General features: G+C 32.9%; 1 protein-coding gene across 5 annotated transcripts; it reads right to left on the bottom strand.

Moving 5' to 3' along the window:
• Nucleotides 1-326: 326 nt before the first annotated feature.
• On the bottom strand, nt 327-22,178 carry LOC114399110 (inositol hexakisphosphate and diphosphoinositol-pentakisphosphate kinase VIP2-like). 5 transcript variants are annotated; one of them, XM_028361216.1, is made up of 30 exons: nt 21,916-22,176; nt 21,669-21,728; nt 21,019-21,065; nt 20,261-20,344; nt 18,413-18,476; nt 17,670-17,823; nt 15,807-15,877; nt 15,208-15,312; nt 14,993-15,085; nt 14,345-14,419; nt 13,573-13,658; nt 12,207-12,413; nt 12,033-12,132; nt 11,761-11,831; nt 9,291-9,372; nt 8,520-8,675; nt 8,329-8,371; nt 7,964-8,046; nt 7,726-7,788; nt 7,570-7,644; nt 6,439-6,564; nt 5,583-5,824; nt 4,992-5,036; nt 4,465-4,531; nt 3,523-3,594; nt 2,907-3,124; nt 2,779-2,836; nt 1,553-1,720; nt 1,080-1,154; nt 327-951 (listed from the first exon to the last, which is right to left on the bottom strand). In XM_028361216.1, exons 1-30 carry the CDS (start codon nt 21,964-21,966, stop codon nt 697-699), a joined length of 3,096 nt encoding a protein of 1,031 aa, XP_028217017.1. In that variant the 5' UTR covers nt 21,967-22,176; the 3' UTR covers nt 327-696. The 5 variants fall into 5 exon arrangements, with proteins under 5 accessions (XP_028217017.1, XP_028217018.1, XP_028217020.1 ...); XM_028361218.1 differs by having other exon boundaries at nt 857-977; nt 21,916-22,178; XM_028361217.1 differs by lacking the exons at nt 15,807-15,877; nt 17,670-17,823 and having other exon boundaries at nt 21,916-22,175.
• Between the last annotated feature and the right edge of the window lie 200 nt (nt 22,179-22,378).

Below are 22,378 nucleotides of genomic sequence, written 5' to 3'. Positions count from 1 at the left end.
ATTTAATTTTATAGAGTAGTCATATTTCACATATACTAATGTCTTACTCCGATGATTTTCAGTTTTTTACTGATATACTTTTTGAGTGCTGTTAGGTACATCCAGCATTAACCACCAAAAGACAAAAATACCTCTTACGGATCAAACTGATCCACAAAATATGAAAATTTGCGGTCAATCATCCACTCAAATTTTGAATTGAACCCTCAATGTTTTTTTTTTAATCTCAGTTCTAAGTGTCAAACTTGCCTACAGTTAAAATGATAAACAAACCCTCAACAATAGTAAATAAAATCACATTAGTATTAGTAAAGGCTGGAAAGAAATTGAAAAGGATGGAAATAAAGTGTATTTTATTACTAATAATGGCTACTTTGTAGTACTACTTCCAACAATATTACTTGGTTGCTGGAAGATGTTAGTTGTTCCAAATTTTTTTCCAAAGGAGCCAAAAGCTCGCTTTGGATAATCAAGATTTTACCGTTACAATAAAAAAAAGGCTGAAGTATTTTTTTCTTGAAAATATAATATTTTTAAAATTAGTTTCTATTTATTTTTAGTTCTTTCTGACAAAAATAATGCATTTTGGTCCCTCTCCAAGAACTAAATTACATGATTTTTGTATTTTTGAAGGACTAAAAATAAATAAAATATATTATTCAGGTGGTAATAAAAAAATGAGACAGGAGTTGAGTACTATTTTCCAAGAGAACTGGATTGCCTATGGAAAGGCCAAAGGTTAACGAGACGGTCAAGGACGGATTTTGAGAAATAGCCAGAGAATCCTGCAGGTGTTGCTGGAGGAAAGTCTTCTGCAGGCATAGCGAATGGCCGAATCATCTTCTCCATAGTTTCTAATGTCAGATATGATCCTATTTCTTGCAGCCTCTCTGGACCCATTATAGGCAGTGTGTGCTCCTGATGCAATGAAGTAGCTGCACTACCTTTCTTCTGCCAACCATAACATACTATATTAGCTGCTGTTGAAAACACAAGTTCTCCATGTCAAATTTGCATCTTCACTCATATAATATTCCTCAAGTAACGTAATGGAATTCACATGGATTGGATTGGATTACCTCCAGGGGAGATAAATCGGCACCACGGCTGTAGGTCAGCTCTACACGGTACCTTTTAGGATCTTCTAAAGGCACCTGCAATTTTAAAGTCAAAACAAAGTTCAATAAATACATTACATAACTCAATTCAATTGGATAACTAGTTATTTCATTTCCCAAAACATGTCAATCTGGTGTTAAGCGTCAGGTAATACAATATACTTGGTTTTATATAACCTCATTTGCACTCAGCTGAATTCCAGTGGGAACAATAATATTGCATAGTTCAGTGCAACATTTAAAAACGCTGATCAGTGTTATAAACTTTGCACTTAGGAATCATCACAAGACATCCAGAGGTCTATGTCAGGCATGGTAAACTATACTACTAGATCTACTAAGGAACTGCAATAACTTAACCTAACCTATTCATGTAATGCCGAACACTTGGGAATAATTAGTAATTCTACAGGTAAATGGCCAAAATGACTCACCTCTGTGTTCTCGAACATCCTAAGCACAATATGGCTCATATAGTCAAGCTCCTTTGTTTTAACTAGTCTCTCTAGAGCATTACGGCAAACAAGACTCTCTTCTTCTTGAAGGGATTCTTCCATATTACAATAACGAAGAACATTCATGAGAGAATGAATATGCGATTCCTGTCAACAAAATAAGGCAAGTGAAACAGAGTAAGAAGATCAAATTTACAGAGCAATTCTAAGCCACAAAGTCTTATGAATCAGTCTTCTTGACCGTATCCATTTAGATAAATGTATTTGAAGTTGAGATTTCAATATAACTAAATAATTTTGACTAGTTAAAATTAGTTGTCATATGAGCTTTGTTATTATTGTTCTGTTTAAGATACAATATAATGAATCAATACAATATGAACCAAATAACTTCAACCAAATGGATTCATACTATGGAGACATCATGTAAAATAAAAATTCTGCTTAACTTCAGAGTAAGAATGTCACTGCAGAATTTTAGGACAAAGACAGGAAACATCTTCAGAAATTTTTCTAAAACAATTTGCCTCTATATAATAAAGGAAATAGAATTATAGGAGTGAAATTACACTTTTGTGTCACATGCCAATTTTCCTAAAAGCTTAAGCCTGTTCGGTGATAGCCTAGGAATGATTTTATGTATCTAAATATCTAATCTAACACACCCTGTCAGGTAAGATCCCTTTAAACTTGAACCTTGAATAATACAGAGGCCCATTATACATTGTATTAACATTTCAATTTAATTATGAAGACCGGGGCAGTAAGGATTGATCACTTGATCATAAGATGCCTTTGATACTATGTCAAGACCAACTCTCCTAAAAGCTTAAGTTGTAATGTGGGGACCCAAAAATGATTTTATATATCTAAACAGCATCTATAAATCTCATCCACTATAATAAGTTTAACATTAAGATTAATATTTGGGCTGCCTTTACATGTTGAAAACACATTGTGTAGATAAATCTAGAAATAATAAAATTTCCATATCTTCACCAAAGAGGAAATACAAAGGTATTTAAAGAATGAACCAAGCCTTAAAAAAAAGGAAACAGATCACTCTTAATCAAAAACATCTGCTACACTTTCTCCCAAGTCCTAGTTAGTATCCCCCAATTTTCACCTAATTAATATCCCTTAATTTTTTTACCTACATAAAATCATTGACACGAGGTATAGATGTTTGCGGATACAACACTCACCGATGTGAAGTAGAGGCGTGTTCGCACATGGCGCTCAGGTGTCTTCACATTTGCATACCTGGTGCAAAACAATAAGATTAGAACAGATCATAATAATGTAGAAAATCAGATGAGGACCTGTTATTCACTTTGGATCTAAACGATATTTGGTCTCTTTATCATCATCATCATCTTGATCCATTTCATCATTCTTATGGAATAGTTTTGACTTGGCCTCTGCATCTTCCTTCTCAATATTTATGGATAATGAATGGTCATGGTTATTCTTCAGCTCAGCAACAGTAATGGCTTCCTCTCGAGTGTTTCTCAGATCAATTAAAAGTTTTCCCAATAACCGACGAGCAATCTGAATTGAAACAGTAAAAAAAATATAATCAGGTGGCTAGACTTTTAATTACATAGGTAGAAGCAATGCATTTAATTTGTGTACTGTGTTCAGTTATTCATTAAACAATATAAACTGCATGAAACTAAAGACAAAGTTATAAAAGGTTTCTTCTCTTTGGGGATGGAGGATGGTAACAACATTTAGATCATCAATGTGGATATAATATGACTAAAGAAATTCATGAGGCTATTAATTTTTATAATCAAGGTGTGACAAATGGTACTGCGATAGCCCTAATAAAGCAGAAGTTGAACTTTTTATGAGGTATTTCTCTAATTACTAGAAGAAGTAAATAACACATTCCCATGCTTATCATATCTAAGACATTCAACCACTGCTTTACAACAGGAGTTTACCTTTGAGCCAATCTTCAGCTTCTGCTTTGGATTAATTCCATATTCATTTGGAATTACACCATCAGCAAGCATCTGCAAATAAATTAGCTGAGCAATTAGGAAAGCAATGAGATTGAACTCATCAGTCAATATACACAGAAAAGTAGTACATATAAGGGTTTCATTTCTGCAGGGAATATTTTAAGTAATAAATTCTACTTATTTAATTATATTGTTCCTTTCCTATAGGTTAAACCCAACACTGGGCACTTATGACTACTTCATTCTTATTGCTGATAATCTGATTTCCTGAAATAGCAAGAAACAGACTATTGTTGCAAAATCAATTGCAGAAGCAAAATATTGAGCGATGGCCCTAGCCACTTGTGAACTAATCTAGCTTGAACAGTTGCTCAAAGAACAGAAGAAGTTGCACAGATGACCCTCTCATATGAGACAATCAAGCAACCACCCATATTGCCTCAAATCTAGTATTTCACGAGAGGACCATTCACATCAAGAAAGGCTGCCAAAAGATCTTACCACTGGATGATTTGTTAATTCAAATAAACAACTAGAAGATGTCCTCACAGAGTCATTGAGAGGTCCTTAAATAAATTATCTATGTAACAAGCTTCTTACATGTATGTTTTATATGCTCTAGCTTAAGGGAGAGTGTAAGAGATTATGTAAACATTTTAATAAGGCATATTATGAGATGTTGTGTGTTGTATATATTTATGTAGATTAGGGTAACCGTTATTCATTGTATTTATAACCCATTATAAATAAGAACTTCCATTGTGAAAATTATACACATAGAATTCATTCAATGTATCTCTCTCTTTCTCAACATTACAAAGAGATCATCAAACTTGATCTCGATTTCATTCTCTCTCATCTCTCTTCAAATCAAATCATTTTTGAGTTGGACAGAATTTTCCCTAACACACTTCTACATACCTGAGCAACTTTGAAAAGCTCATCAAGTCCTTCTAGATTAAGATGTGCATTGTGCAAGAGATCATATCTGTAATAAGTAAGCATTAACTTACTGTCAGAAAAGAATAAAAATCACGTAGTTTAAATGAAACGTCCAGGGCATCTAGTGGGACAAGGCTTGGTTGTTGACTCCTTGTTATTGTGGTGACATTAAAGATTTAACTTCAATAATTGAAAAGTGTCATCATAAAATTGAATTTGAGGATCATATATCTTGTTTCCTATTTGCTTATATTTTTACGAAACTTTTTCCATAACAAAAGACTCTTGGATTACATAATTTCCCATTGAAATCTATATGAACAAGCTCCCAGAAATTGATATCCATGAAACAGCTTTTTTTATTTATTTAAATTACATCCCACAATGATAGAGTTCCAGCAAAGAATCATAATCTATACCGATAACTGGAATGTTGCACAAATATTATTGTAGAGTTGGAAATGAGCTACGTATCATAAAAACAAGAAATAAAAGAGATGACTTACTTGCATGAATCATAAACATCAGGAATTTGGGTGATATCAAAGCGTCTGTGCATGTAAAAACATTGTTAGTGTGTGTCTGCTAATCCAACACACACATAACCAGAAAAATAGAAGCTCATTGGCAGCACATGTAAGGTACATGAATTCATGACATTGTAAGTGAAATTGTCATTGGAAAATGTTATTTAAAAACTGAACTTATAAACATTTACAAACATTTTAATTAACGATAGGCAAGTCATAGATTCTAATTGAAATCTTTTTTTCACTTATTTAAAATGCTACAAGATACAACTAACATTAAAACGTAGTATATTATTATGGAAAGAAAAAAAATGATTTAGATGAGATAATTTAATACTAAGATGTATGTATTTAAAAATAATTTCATCAATGGAATAAGGAAAAATATAGATAATGTCATTATAAATTATGTAATGAGTTTTAACTTCTCAGATAAGAAATAATTAGTTTCAAAAAATTCTGGTGTAATTTTGGTCATGTATGTAGCTAATTTTTATGTCTAATATATTAAAAAGATAAGGTTAAAACAAAGCAACAAGACTAAACCAAATAATGGAAAATGCTTACTCCTTGCGTTCATTATACAGGTCCGTTTCAAGCTTTTTCCATCGAGCATACATTAATAGAAATCCTTCACTACCACAAGGTAATCCAGCAGCTATTCGGTCAACATCAATATTTGTCTTACCAAGTACTGTTGCTTGGTCATAAGGAGGAATTACATCATATAAGCTTCTTTCTGTAAGTTTCTCATTTTCATCTTGTGCAAGTAATCTTACTTGTTCGGTAACCTTCTTAGTCAACTTTACCTATTGACAATGTACATAGGAAAATTGAGAAGTTAAATAAAGCATGATTAACAATTAGCCATTTTGCTAAACAGTAGACAGGCTTTACTTGCAATTTCACAAGAATAATTTAACATTTTATTGACAGAAGAAGAGGCAATTAGAAGCAATAACTACTGGTGAGAACTAAGGAAAATTTTGATTGTATCTTATTTGTACCTTTATTCTCAGGATCACTGCTAACCATATTGGTTGTGATTTTTTTGTATGATTTCTTGTAATCATTAGCTTTCCTAGTTACTATAATTAGGACAACGATTTAGGCTTTCCTAGTTACTATAATTAGGACAACGATTTAGGCATTCCTAATTATCGTAATTAGGACAATCATTTAGGTTTTTCTAGTTACCCTAATGATAGAATCACTTAGAATTTGTTATTTTCTTTTTTTTATTCAGACTTAACTTGTATATAAATGTACATAACTAAGTGAATATTAGTTGGAAATATAATAATTTCTTCCATCTCAATATTCAGAGAACCGGATTGTTTCCCCTAATTTTATCCTTCCCTACAAATTATGAGGAAAGTGGTTTAACGAACTATGCTTGAGATCAACATTTACAAAACATTACCAAATTGGCAAGTAATTCTGATGCATTGGGTGGCAGTCCTGCTCCATCAACCATCCAAGGAAATTCAGGTGATCCATTGCTATCAACTGTATTTGCATTAGATGTAATAATTTCATTCAACCAAGCCTACAAAATAAGCAAGATAATAGGTATATTAACATTCTAGTGACACCCCCAAATTTTACGAAAATGTATGAACCGTGAAGTGCTTAAGCACTAAGCATCAGTTATTAGAAATTTTGACTTGTCATTTTGTCACTTGCAGATTGGCCCCTTCTCTAGTTAATTTTCCAGTAAACTACTTGAGACAAAGATCCAATGTTTTTATACAGTGTTATATATGTCAAACAATAAATTTTAGACACTTGGCTTAAAATAAAAAGATATTAAAATTTCATTCAAATTTTGTCATCTTTACAGAGTTGTGAACTTTGTGGTCTTATAATGCTAAATGTTTTCATCAGAGATTCCCTCCCATACATAGCCTTGCAGAACTCCTATTTCTATTTTTTTCTCTTCTTGATCGCTGATAACTTTCAGAATTTATCCCTAATTTTATAGCATAATTATTATAATTATTTTATTGTCAACATTCCAAACAATGTAACATTATTGACTTCCTATCAAAACATGTGATTATTTCTTATGCATCAAAAGGACTAAATAATAAAATAATTTTCATGTTAAGCAATTAACCATATAAAACATTAGATTAAATTACAAAGTCTGGTAACAAGTTCTCCAACTCTTGAAAAATAATTTTATGAATTTGCAAAAGAATCATGAACAAAATTATTGATCAAATTTGACTGAATGGTTACTCTCCAGTAAAGGTGAGGCATTCCATTTAGATTTTCCCATCCCCGGTGGCTAATATCTAGCTCCTTAAGACCACAAAAATGATAAGCCTGGTCCAAATTTGTTAATGAATTCTGTTGGTTGTGGGATTCAATACAGTAAATGATAGAGAAACAAAAAGAAAACAAGTATCGCTTCCAATATCCATCCATCTCTTAAATGTTTAGCAATAAACCTCTTTATGTTTCCAACCACAATTCCCTTTCACCACCATTGAAATGCCTATAATATAGAAGGAAATATAAATAACCGAAGAGATTACAAAGTACAAACCTTGGCTTCTTTCATTTCAGAACTTGCATTTTCAAGCCCATCCAACATGGAGTAGTCCTTGCTAACAAGGGAAACCTTCAAAAAAGTTAACCAAATCAGTCAAACATCCAATAAAAAAACAGATCAAATATTTTTTTTGGGGGAAAGACCACAAACCAGGATCGGAGTTAGCTGCCCCTCTAGGTCAAGAAGACCTTTGGCAAAAGCAGCTGCAGACATCTGTTTAGCATGGGTCATGAAAAAAATGGCTCACATATGATGCCAAAGGACAAATTAGGCTTATAAACATGCTGCCTAGACATCAAACACTTACAAAATGTATAAAAATGTAGCAACCAATAATGAAAACCACTTAGCCTTTTTTTTATTAAGGTGAGCACAACTTAGGCCATACCTGCACACGACCCTCATCAGAGCTGTAAATCTTGAGATCATGACGGTATGTACTATGGAGGCGAAGAAGCCCTGTACCTTCTCCTGCAATTTTAAAACACAAAATTTTGCCTTTATACATAGTACAAGCCACTGTCAAGTTGATGCTACATGTAATAAGAATACATGATCCTGTATGAAACATAATTTACACATACTAAAACACAAAAAAATACTAGGAGGACCAATTTCCTTATTTTTAGCAAATTACTTGATGTAATTTCCTATAAAAAAAGAGGAATCCCTGTACAGTCTGAATATCAATAATATTCCTCATATTTCAACTATTTATGTCATTTGCTTCAAAAAAAGCTATTTGAATTTTACCTGGATACATTTTATTCCGGAAATATCTTCCCAGTTCTTCAGCCTGCAAAAAGAGAAAGTAATTCATACAACTAGGAAAGAAGGTTTTAAATGAAAAATTCTTTTTTATTCTCAACAATAATAGAAGTATGATAAAATTCAGCCTCAACTGAGTAGAATCATTTGTATCTTATATGTCTGTTAATCAGAACCTGCTTTCTGCCAGCATGTGTAAGAACACCACCATATTTAAGAACCATAAGAGCTTCAACAGGTTGTTCTTCAACTTCACCATTGTCATTTGTCATTTTGATCCACTTTAGTGGCTTTAGTTGAACTTTCCTATAGATGCCAGAGAAATGTCCTCCCTGATAATGTGAAGAAAAGGAAAAGAAATGAAACAATTCAAGACTTTGATAAAAAAAGATGTAAAGATAGCAATTTTACGGGCTTTAAAAGGACATGCAAGCATATACGCTGTATCAGTATGGCTTGGCATGTCTCGGGTAACAGACATATCCTGTATTATGCACAACAGAGAAATATCGTTAATTTAATTTTTGATGATTGACATCCCAGGTAGGAAAGTGTTTCCATTTTTTCTTACTCTTGCCTAATCTTTAGTCAACAAGTCATGGGCTTCAGCCATGTAGGAAGGCATTGCATTCAGTCATATAGCTTAATCAATATTATATATATAAAAAAATTATTCACTCATAAGAGCATGTGTCCCAAACTCCAAAATGACTATGAATTAGAAAAGTTTTTCAAGTAGAGCTGTACCCGACAGCTAATATAGAACTGAAATTTCAATTAACATCTAAAAAGAAACCAAAGGATATAAGTTAATGCAGAAAAGTTATAAGAAAAATTAAATTTATGATAAAAAGAAATTTAATTTTCAAATTTCAATTACTAGTAGGTTCATAATACAAAACATACTCATGAGTATCATAGAAAAAACAGTGTCGAGAATTAATAACCTCCTCAAGAACTGCTTTAACTTGATGAAGCTTTTCAGCATGCTCAACATCTTCAGCCTCACTATCACTTTCTCGATCTGGTCTAAATATATACAAAGATAAAGTTAATTCAAAACTCTGGCTTAGCATACACATATAGACTAAAAAACTGGTGGCAACTATTACTAGTACGTAGAAATGGCCAAGTATATATGCAACAGAAAAAGAGTCAGTTTTTTAATTTAGCTAATGAAAGATACATTCTACCTTGAACATGGAAAAAAAAGGATTATGGAATTTTTATTTGGAAAAAAAAATGAGGAAATTTCATTTGGAAGGAAAGAAACTTGCAAACACAAGGAAATTAAGGTATCCACCACATAGATAAATAATTATGATCCATGTAACTGACCCAATTTAGTGAGATAAGGCTGGGTTGTTATTGTTATTAAAGAATGGGGAAGTAAGGATAGAAATTCTAATAGGTAGGCCATAGAAGCTCTAATACCATGCCAAAGGCCAAATCAGCCCAAATGCTTCAGCTTTTAGAATAACTGCTCCTTGAAACGTTGAGAAAATGACAAAAGTAATCAAAGCAAAGAAAATAAATCATCAGTACAAAAGAGCTTTTCAATTCCTCTGAATGTCTAGAAAGCATATCATCAATCACCTCCCTTGCAGCATAAGCTGGGCTAAGCAAGAGTTAGTTTACATAACTAACTATAAACAACCCACCACCCAGAAAAAGTGAAAGCTGCTCAGAGCATAGGCACAGAACTACCTTGTACAGAAGATATATACTAGATTATATGGAAAATTTAATTATAATACTGACTGAAGGTTAGGATTAGTTGATCAAGCTCTAGTACCATGATCAAGAACATGACCAATGTGCTGCTTAAACTGCTGAGCAAGTCCCTAAAATGTTTTTGAAATATACATCATAATGCCTAAGCCTAACCAATATTATAACGCAATAATTAATAAGAGAACTGCTAAGCTGATTTATCTAACAAGATATTGTCACAATGAGACCATATTATTAAGAATATTTATTTAGTAAAACATCATTGGAGCAGTAGTATCCAGCACTCCTACAGTCCTACTAACTGTGAAGAGTAATTACTTGTTAACATATTTTAGGAACATGGAATCTGGGCACTCAACACACATATACATGCACGCATGCATGTATCCTAGAAACCTAAAACCAGTTACCCAGAAAGTAAGCTAATCAATGGTTGGTTCCCACTTATGCACTTTTGCAGTATGCATTGTTGAAATTATGGGGTTTTAGGTATAAAGAGTGGAAAATGGAGAGAATAGAGAATAAATACTTAGAAATCGATATTGACTTGATATGATGAGATGATATATGGTGACAATGAAAAAAAAAGCATTATTCCCTATTTATACTAATAATCCTAACTAAATAAGGAAACCAAGCAAATAGGAAAACTAATCCTCAGAGATAATCCAAGATACTCTAAAGTATGATCAAGAATTCAAGATATTATGGGATATTTTCCATATATTTTGGTATACAAATTCATTTAAAAAAAAAAACTTGAAATATTTCTATTGCTTAAGTTTATTAATTTGAAATTTCTTACTGAAATCATTTTTCGGTAATATTTTTATAAAACATTGCCAAATATGATTAGATTTGGCCAAATTAATTTTAGAATGTAACGAATGTTGAATTACATATTACAATATTTCAATCCTTGCTATTTATACTTTCACATGGAAGAAATTAAAAAGCTGTCAACCATCAACAGCGGTTTCAACTTGCAACCTTTTGTCATGTATCCACTAACTTCTTGTTTCAAGTTGCAGATTTCATGAGTGCTACTGGAAATTATTTAAGCAAAGACATGGAAGTCTTCAAGAAGTGGGCTTGGTTTGCTATGGTTGTTCTATGGATTCAGAGGGTATTAAGAATTTTTAAAAACAATTGTATTTAGCTTCACAAGAGGAAATCTTCCCAAAGGAAGAAGATTTCCCATGTACAAGTATCGGATGAAATTGACTTTAGCACATTTATGATGTTAGCCAATAGGATACTCAAATGATTCTCTCCTGTAGCATGATTGGCAAGCTTAGCTTTATTTACGTGCTTTTCAATTTGATATTCTTCACTTCATGTCTCTTTTTAAGAGAATATCTTGTCTGCTACCTGTATTTCTCCTCTTTTATGATAAAAATTATAAAATTCTTCTTCCATAAGGGAAAAATATGTAATTTTTATTTCTCTTTTCTCTTTCTCTTACAATTTCATTGGTTAAAAGTTTGCATAATAACGTTCATGTGAAAATAGAAAGTTGGCCAAACCATGTTTTAGTTTAAAGCAAAGAAAATTTCAAGATAAAAGGTTTTAAGAATGTAGCAGGCCAATCACAATGTTTGAGATTTCATTAATATTGGGTGTGAAATTGACAATGAGTTGCGTGAGACACTAATGTGATCAATATTTATGCAGGTGACATACCTAGTGCGAGGCACCAGCATCCTTGTGGCATCTAACAGATCTTGCAGCTGAACAGCACTTTTAAGTTTAGTCTGCAAACACAAGACCAATAGATCAATCACAGAAGATTAAGAATTCAGTAGCTCAAATAAAAATTAATAAACATTACTGAAGGATTTTTAAGTTTTGTCTGTAAACATAAGACCAATAGATCAACCACACAGAAGATTAAAAACTCAGTAACTCAAATAAAATTTAATAACCATTACTGAAGGACCACAAAATAGTATTACCTCAGATCTCGGCCGGCCACCATTGTATTTCAACATTAAGTTCAGCAGCTTTTCCTCAGTAACCTTTAGCTTCACCTTCTGTTTTGGAGTTCTATCACCACTGCCAAAAGAGAAGAGTATATAGGGAAGAACACATTTAACAAACCAGATAAAAAAAAAGGGAATAAAACATACTGACGAATAACAGCAATTACACAACGCAGTTCCTCAGAACCTTCAAAAGTGCCATTAATACCACTACCCTGACGAGTTAGTGGTTCAGAAGGTTGGACTAGTTCATTTACTTTCCAAGGTAAAGTTGGCGGAATTGCTGAAGAAAGATGAGGTGCTTTTGCATCTAACAACATCTTCCGCAGAACACAGGCAGAATCATCATAATACCTTCATTAGCAACAGAATGTGATTTTCACCAGCACAAAAAAGTTGGGAACAATGTATAGTATTTATTAGTATAAAAGAAAATATTTGCAGAAAATATAGTTTGCAATAAGAGTTTATTTCTAATCATCAGCACAAGCAAAATTTCCATGAAACAAGTTTTTTTTTTCTTTGCAGTGTGACAACATTTTTATAAGAGTTCCAAATTTCTAATCTTTGTCAAAGTACATATTGAAAAGGGGAATTTAGTTTCCTAGAACTAATTTTCATTACTTAACGACTACAACACAAAAGGATAGTCCATAACAAAAATATAGAATATCTACATCATATGTGTAATAATCATGGGGTAACATAAAGCGTGAGTCTGAGATTTGTAAGCAGAGTGTATAAGAGACGAAGAGACTTAAAGGTTTTGTCACCTAGATACCTCTTCATATTCTCTTCCCTTGGATTTAACTTTGGTTTGACAAAATTTTAGCCCATTGAGAAGCCAGGGCATGCCACAAGCTTTAGTGAGAGCTTGAAAATCACCTTCCAAGGAGGGATAGCTCAATAATGCTTTAATATTTGAAATGGAAAACATTTCATTTGTCTTTCCTTATTTCACAGAGTTTTATGCTATACATGTTCTGTAAAATGACCATATATGTATTCTTTAGATCAAACTATTATTTTTTATAAAATATATTACAAATGATGGACAATCTCCAGCCTACAATTCAGCATTTGGGAATTGATTGCCTAAAAAACAAGATAAGAGTACTAATTTGCAACATTCGTTTCCAGATATCAACTATATATGCATATTAATCCCAATGGCAACTATTAGAAATGTTGCTTTTAGGAAATAGGGGATTTATTGGATGGAGTCAGAATTTAACACCCTATTCACATTGGTTATTATGATAGAAGTTCTCAATAATCATTCAGTGTAGCATTTATATTTTTTTCAAGCATTGGAATCTCTACCTTTCCAATATTTACTAAGGATAGAAGGGAACAATTATAATATCCCCAAATCAGATATATATCAAATTGGGAAGAACTGATACTATGATTTTCTGTTTATATAAAGAAAATGAATAACTATTAAAGTATTTTGAACCATGCTGCCGATATCAAAACAGCACTGACAAAAAAATCTAATTACAAAATTTACTTGTATGAATTTTTAACAAAGCTCCATCCATTCACATCACAAACATATGAGCGTCCCTGACTTCTCAATAGATCAAACCCACAAACCTGCAAGCAACACAAATTTATAGTATCACATGAAGAGGATCAGACAAATTATTTTCTTTTAGTCACTGAAAGATTTCATTTAATCCATATTCTAAAGAGAGAATCACATGGATTAAATTCAAATTCATAAAACATTGTGCAAACTCCATTGACATAGGCACATTTTACCTACTATAACAGTTAGCTCACAGCTTCACAGTTCAGGACTTATAAAGTTAGATAAAGTGAAAAAATAGAATATTAAATTCTCACTTAGGATTTCCTTGGAAAAATAAAATTTGGAGCTACACTATTTCTTCTGATTTAATCCACTGAAATAATAAGATTCATTTTCCAAAACATTATGAAGTATTTGATGATAGGACTTGTCAAGGTGGTTAAACTATCAGCAAAAGGATTTAGAACATATTTTCTAAGCTAAAGAACAAACTTCACACAGAAGGTAAAGCTACTACAATAGATGAAAAGAGAAATAGAAATATGGCGATTGACATGGTTCAATAGCAGTTTTAAAATACTACAATTCAATACAACACTAGGATTACTGATTAGTTCATAAATTGTACACAAATAAATCTAACAAACAAGGAGCCAGACACCCTGTTTCAGAAGAAAATAACACACTTAAAAAAAAATAAGAACACTTTCTTTTATTAACGTGTATTTATCACATTCTTACAACATACCGCTTGACTGAATGCAATGCAAACATCTCTTGCCATTTCCTTCTCAGCAGGAGTCAGTAACACTGGATACCTAACCTGTCAGATGAGATGATAAACATGCTTCAATACAGAAGTTAAATTACTGTTTCAAGCAAGCAATTCTGGCCTGCTTTGCAATGGTACATGTTTGTTCCTTCTATTAATCCACACAAAATTAAAATAACCATGAGATGTTTGCATGATTAGGGAACAAACATTTTTTAACAATTACCAACAAAAAAGAAAAATCAATTTAGGCAACCAGAAAGAATCAAAAGACCCAAGAGGAAGATGGTGCCTGAAAGATTTTAGAAAATCTATGAAGGTTTAGTCTTTGCTTGGTTGAGGAGGCAGAGGTATCTAATTTAGAATAAAAGTTACATCACACTTTCTTGGTACAAAACTGAGATTGCAACTCACTTATGCGACGCCTTAGTACTCTACAATGTTTGACCACTCCTATACCATAAAGGTAGTTCAGAGTTATTTGCAACCCTTCACCAAGCAACACGAAATCAAAATCTTTGCAATGACCATCTTGTAATGCTAAATGTACAGGCAAGGATAAACAAAATGTAGATCATGAGAACAGAGAAAGAATATCTGAGAGAAGAGACAAAATCTACTTACTTCCTTCCCATTAGGATTTCTCATAACAACACCATCAACAACAGGAGACTTCCTTGCCTCAGCATGCGCATATTCAGGACCCACTGTATACACCTACAGTCATTTATGAAAATTCTAGGAGACCATTCTAATATGCTAAAGGATATGGAGAAACATTCCAAATACATTTAAGAGAAAAGGAATAGAAAGCAACATAAATCTCAAAACTGCCAAACCTTAACATCTGTCCCTCCAGTAGGCATAAATTCCTCATAAATATAGGATCCTTCACGCCTCACTCTTCTCACTTCTGGGTGAAATTCACTGGACCTATTGCCAACCTAAGATAATGTAATACCCAAAACAGATATCAAGTTGATTAGTTATACATCAGACTATCAGTAATATAACTAATAAGAGTGAAAGGAAAACCAGAAATTATCAAAAAAGCATGTTACTGAAAAACAAACTATGTCAAAGCTCAAGTTAGAAGGCATAGAAATGTTAAAATTTATATTCCCAACAAACCATATATGCTTTCTAAAGATTGTATTGCAATATAATCATTGGAGATAGCATATGCACACACATCCCAACCAATTTAATCCTCCCATTTAAAAATAAATATAATTGAATAGGTTGATGTTTTTTACAAAGATGAGAACCAATAAAACCTCACCCTTGTGTTAGTTATTTAGGCAGGTAAACAAACCAAGACAGTAGTCACAATTTGAACAAGTCTATTGGAAAAAGAATGTCTTCTAAATCATATCATGTTAATGGTACAATATTACACCCATGACCCACCTACCTATGGAGAGTGCCTAAAGCTCACCTTCCTAAATAATTCCTTCATACCTCCACCTGCTGAACTGGGATAATATATCATTATACTGTGATTATCAGCTTCACAAGGCACAAAAATAACAGTTATTATCAAATTTGAGAAATATATTTCCAATTGTGATTGTGTGTGCATAGTCCAATAATAATTGCATAATTATGGCATCTTGGAGATTATAACTTCCATTCATTTAGTATATGATACAACAAGAAAATCATGTTAGATAACTTGACTTGCAATGGCAAAACCAACAAAATAGAAAGTACTTTAATAAGTAAACACTAACATATTAAGGTATGCCAAATAAATAACATGATGCAAATGGATTCAACCAACATTTCATCATCTTATGTCCCAAAGTCATGATAAATTGGTAAGACGCAGAGCAACGAAAAGGAATATGAAATTTTCATTTTACCAACAATAAAAGTGTTTTTGTTGGACTTAAGAAATAATAAGACACTGAATTCAGAATAAATTATAGAAATCATCTGTTTTTAGTCCAGATTTGAGTACAAACACAGGGTTGCCCTCAAACAAGGAGCTTCCTCCTTCAAAACACCAAAAATAACAATCAGTATAGCCAATAATTTGGTCCATCAAGATACGACAAAACACATTGAAATCAATAGACATTTTATCTTAGAAAAAGTCAACAACAGAGTTGTTCAATTGACCTAGATTCCAACAAGACAGCGGCTTGCTATATTCTCACCAAAATAGGGATTCCTAGGACAACCTGTTTTGGAACTGTATAACATATAGGACCCAACTTGAGGGAGTGTAGAAAAGGAGCTGATCCTATTGCAATTACTTAGGTACAGTTGTGCTATTTTAGGATATTTTTGTATGTAGTTTATTTCCTAATAAATAGGATCAGGATTTATTAGAAGCAGAAATTCCTGATTTTATGGGATTTATGCCATGGGTCATAGCTGGAAATCCAGCTATATTCAGTTTAAATAGGACTGCAATTCCTCTCATTTTTACAATGAGAATGAATACCATTATTTTACAGATAGTTAAACAATAATGCATACATAGTCCATATTGAGAAAAACTCAAGTTTCACATCAAGAGATAAGACCAAAATAGAGTATATAAGTGGGAGGCAACCCTCACGCTATGAGCTAACTTTTGGGATTGAGTTAGGCCTAAACTCACATTCTAAGATGGTATTGGAGTCTATCCTAGATCCATCAAATGGGTCACCTATCATGTCATCCACGCACCAAGTCCAAAAGTGTTGGACATGAGGGGGTGTGTTGAGAAAAATTTAAGTTCCACATTTAGAGATAAGGCCAAAATGGAGTATATAAGTGGGAGACAACCCTCATCCTATGAACTAGTTTTTTGAGTTACGTTAGGCCCAAACCCACATTTTAAGTGTCCACAGCTGTAAAATGTTAGATTTAGCCAACTGTGTAAACAATTATTTACCTCACACAACTTGTAAGCTATACCATGTGAATGCTATCCCCCATTGTTTCCGCTTGAAATTTAGAATATCACTTATTTATTGCATGTTAGTTAATTTTTCATCTATATAAATGTCCATGTTAGGCCTTGTAGTAAAATATTTAATTTTTTAAAAATTTTGTAAGTATTTTGTGTCTCCACTCCATAGGATATTAGGAATAGGATCACCAGTAGTTCAAAAACAAAACCCAGTTTCAAATTAATGATCTAATTTTTTAAAATTATGCTTTATTTATAATTTAATGTGTAAATTTTATTTTTAAACAAGACAATGCAATGTACATTGCATATATCAGTAGCTTCTTGGGGGGAAAAAACTGATGAAAGAAACGGTAGCAAAGTAAAGAGTTTCACCCACACAAGAAACAAGCTTACCATCAACAGGCTTCTCCACAAATGGTTTAAAAAACCGCATGCCATGAACCTCAACAAAATCTTCTTCCTCAATAAAGTAATCCAGTTGTTGGTATGGGACATCCCTAATTACAAGGGCATATCTTGGAACAGGGATTCCAAACATTTCAAGACGCTTGAAGCCCAAAATTGAACATTATTAAAAAAAAAAACTATATATCATAAAAGAAATAGCATAAAGCATTTTGACTGTATTGGTCATACATTAATAACTAACATGAATAAACAGAGATATGACTTTCACTAAGTTTAAATGCATGTCCCGGGGGAAGAGGGGAGGGACATAAATGACAAACAGATCAGCCCAAGCCCAAGACAACTTTAATGAGTGTATTTTTTTCTATTTCCCTTATTTCTTCCTTAGAAAAATTTGAACTAACACAAACTCAAACTTCAGTTTTTGTAGTCCTTGGTTTGGCTTCATGCTAAAAAACAACATATAAAGATCAGACTTCTAATAAACAACGACAAACAGGTTAGGCCTTAATTTGAAACCTAAGCCAGAACATTGAAGGAAAAGTCAATCTTTACAGCATGAGGAGCAGAGTTATCAGCATATAACCAGACAGCACATTTGCAAAGCATTCAAAGCTAAAAAAACAAGGCTTCATCATACTTGAACTTTACATAGCATTTAGAGCACAGCCTAACTGGAAAAAAAACGAAGAGAGAGAGATAGAGAGAAATTGATTACATCCATGTACCTCATATACTTTCCTTCTATCATGAAGAAGGTATTGGGGCTCCAGTTCATTTACTAGAAAAGGTCTGCATCACAGTGTATGAATAATTTTTAGACCTGTAAACCTTCTCATCCAAACATTCAAAGTAAAAATACAACAAAAATAACAAAGGAATGTATTAGAGTAGCTACTTCTGCTTGTCTAGTCTTTTTGTCAGCAGTTACATAGTTACATTCAGTTAAAATTAGATAAAAGTCATAAAACTGACTCTCTGATAAGAACCTTGGAAGAAACACACCTCAAAAGCTAAGCATTGCAGTTGGAGAGTCCAAAGCCTTGTAAACCCTACACCAGAATCCCATACTCCCAATGTGAGACTCAAGTTCCATACCTTGCATTTGGATCCTAACATCCCACCACGCTCCATAGCTTCAGCACTCACATAGGCTGGTTGTGCACTAGCCCTCTAACTAATCCTAGGCAAACACTACAATAACAATGCCAACAGCACCACCCGTGCTACTCAATTGTAGCTAAGAGACATGGAGAAGAACTCTAATACCAATTGATAAGAACCTTGAGAAAACCACACCACAAAAGCAAGTCATTGCAGTTGGAGAGTTAAAAGCCTTACAAACCCACACAAGAATTCCATACTTCCTATGTAGGACTCAAGTCTCATACTTTGCAATTGGATCCTAACACTCTAACTGAGTGCCGTTAGCTGCAGTCAGTCTAAGCATATATTGTAATTGTTCTCAGTTTAAAGATAAGGTTTAATAACAGAATACTAGTTCAGATTTATCTCTCTGTTTTCTCTAGCTATCTTACTCTTATTCTCATTTTCTTGGAATGTCTACCTTTACCACCTACCTTTATCAATTTTAAGAAATTATTGTGAGTGCAAATATTTTAAGTGAGCTTCACCATTGACTGAGGAACAGAAACCAATGCAACAGGCAATATATGCAGTAAATTTGAGCAATAGCCCACTGATTCAACAGTTACACCAATTAAATAAGAATGATTTAGTCTGGCTAATTGAGATCTCTATCATATCCTTCTCCAGGAAAAGAAGATGACTTCATGATATTAGATTCAATATTGTAGGAACCTCGCATAGGAAAGGAGGTGAAAGTCAAACCAATAGTGGATCAATAATACCCTGTGGACATTTCAAAATCTTCCTAGAAGTTAGAGGCTAACTCCAGTGACAATCACTTTTAATTATTCTTAAGATTAAGAAGCAACCTAAAAGTTTAAGAATGACGACATTCTCACAATTGTACATTTCACATGCCTTAATCTGCATGTGAAGTCAGGAATAAGACTTTTCACACTCATACAAAACTTAGGTAAGAATTCCATGGTCAATGGTGCTGCCTAATTCTCCACACATAATGTGCAAAGACTAGCACAAAGGCATTACAGTTCCACTAGAATAAAAAGCCAGTTACGGGCTACAAAATTGTGCACCACTAGTATCATATAAACAGAGTTCCTTGCATGTAAGAGTAATAATGCCTCCCAATTTCAGCATCCGAAACAGAAATCCCTTGAAATACCCGCAAGCAAAGCAACATAAAAAAAAAATCACATCAAAAGTTATATAAACTAAATACACCAGAAAATAAAGGTTTTTGTTTTCTAGATGATTGTCAATAAGCTAGTATACATGTATTGTCCTATTATATTTATACAAGAATTTTGACCATCATGAGTGTAACTAATCATGGCCCTATATGTAATTCTGGAACATTTTAGTGTTTCATAATTCAATGTTTTGACAATCTTACATATAGGCTGATGAGTAACAAAACATATATACAACATTCAAATCAAATAAAGAAGGTAAATAAACAAGCTTACTTTCTTAAAGTAGCATATGCCGCAGCCTTTTCAAGGGGATATCCCGAGGAATAGAAAGCAATCAAACAATCACATATTGGCCAGCTGAAATAACACAATATTTAAAAATTAACAGCATGACTCTTAACATCTAAAAGGTGAACAAAAATAAAATAGTTCAGCTATAACTTAAATGTTGCAAGTGTAAATACAATTAATGCTGTGATGTCATCATGAAATTTTTAAGTAGTGAATTTAGATGCATGAGTTAAAAACTCTAAACTGTAGCTGTAAAACAACAACGTTGGCACTGTTGCTTTTAGTTTCTTTTAAAATCTAAATATGTAGGGATTTGTACAAAAAAGGTCAAACACTTCAGCAATCTTAAACTCCAGTAAAAGCAAATGGTATCACATACATACAATACAATATAATAAATGCTTTACTGATATATGTTAATGAAACTTCTCACATACACAAAAAAAATTCCATCATTTGCTCCTGGTAAAAACTCCAGTAAAAGGGAGTGTTTAGTTTGTTTTCCTTTTTATTTTTCATTGATATGTTTTCAATAAAAATTACAAAAGTTTCACCTTGCTTTCATTCCCATATGTTGTCTTCACAAACGTTTGATCCTATTCCCTAGGTTAGATGCATTTTAATAAAAGCAGTCACTTAAATAAACACGAGAAACTTTATTTCAAACAGAACCACAAATATTGCTCTAAAAAATGTAGAGTTCAAGCAAGTTTCCAGCTAGTGAAATTAGACTATAGTACCTCTCTATCGGTTCTTCAAGGATCACTTTGTCCCCAAAATGTATGACCTACAAATAATACAAAATATCAACCAAGGAAAAAAATATACAAGAAACAAATTGAAAAAAAAAATGGAAAGCACAGCTACTAACTCTGCCGTTTATTTTACAGAACAAAACAATATAGTATAGAAACAGACTAAATAGTCTGCATGGATAGATTTACATTATCATCTAATAAAAAATTATCACATATAATAAATTTATTGAATTTTATCATAACTACCTTAAAAATCAATTTATTGATTGACAGTATACAATATTTTGTCCTAACAATACATAAAAATTAAACTCATAGAAATATATAAAAAAAAAACAACTATAGTAAATATTTTAGTTTAAAAGTCATACCAACGTCAACCATTCGTTTGGTTAACAATGTAAAATAGTGAATAGAAATTACACTCAAAGAAATACCAAAAAGACAAAGCATGATGAACTAACTAACTACATAATAATTATTCATTAGTAATAGTATGCGTCAGCAATACGAAAGAAATCGAATAATCCAAACTCTGTCACTTCCAGTTGATTCATGAACAAGCCAAAAATCCACATCAACAGGGAAAAAACATGACACTGAAAACCCGAACGCATTCATGATTCACCAACCTCGAATTCACCAAACGCTTGTAACCGGTCAAAAATCTGCCCCATAGGAGCCGAGAAAACCTGTAAAAATAAAATCCAAAAAATGAGAACAGAAAAGCAGAGGCACGGAATCACGCGCATTCTGCCGAGTTCGAACTCACCGCAACGCAAAAACCTCCGTTTACCGAAACACAAAAACACACAAAAAAATAAAAACAGCGAAGCACGATTGAGCGTAAGGAAAGAGAACCTCGGAGTCACATTTCACCTTCTTTTCCATCACGCAGACGCCGATTTTGATCTTCTCCGTCACCGCCATCACTGCGACCGATTCAGCTTTCAGCTTCGCTTTCTCCAGAGCAATGGCGCGAACGTGAGAAACTGTGAACAAAACGGTGTCGTTGTTGTAACTGAATCCCCGCGCATTCCGCGAGAGAGAGAATGCGCACGTGAGAACCGAGGAGGAAATGGCGGAAACTATTTGAGTGTTAGCGAAGACTGAAGAGTGCGAGCAACTCGGAAAATATATATATATACTCAGAAAAAAAAATAAAAAAAAAAAAAAAAATATATATATATATATATATATATATATATATATATATATATATATATGAATAAATGAAATAAACGAAAATTGGTTCGGACAGCGGAAAACTGAGTCTTAAAGGAAGCTACGAGAGGAGAGACAGAGAGAAAGAGAGAGAGAAAATGAAAAAAAAAATGTAATG

Source organism: Glycine soja, chromosome 19 (genome assembly GCF_004193775.1).
Source record: "Glycine soja cultivar W05 chromosome 19, ASM419377v2, whole genome shotgun sequence".
In the NCBI taxonomy this organism is placed as follows: domain Eukaryota; kingdom Viridiplantae; phylum Streptophyta; class Magnoliopsida; order Fabales; family Fabaceae; genus Glycine; species Glycine soja.
This window is presented reverse-complemented; position numbering and strand designations above follow the sequence as displayed.

Excerpts from the sequence above, each read along its gene's own strand:
- LOC114399110 (XM_028361216.1), bottom strand. The coding sequence starts at position 21,966 with ATGGCGGTGACGGAGAAGATCAAAATCGGCGTCTGCGTGATGGAAAAG. Across the intron at positions 6,565-7,569 it reads CTGAAATGAAAGAAGCCAAG|GCTTGGTTGAATGAAATTAT; the intron begins GTTTGTACTTTG and ends CTTATTTTGTAG. Across the intron at positions 3,125-3,522 it reads AGCTGAAGATTGGCTCAAAG|ATTGCTCGTCGGTTATTGGG; the intron begins GTAAACTCCTGT and ends GTTTCAATTCAG.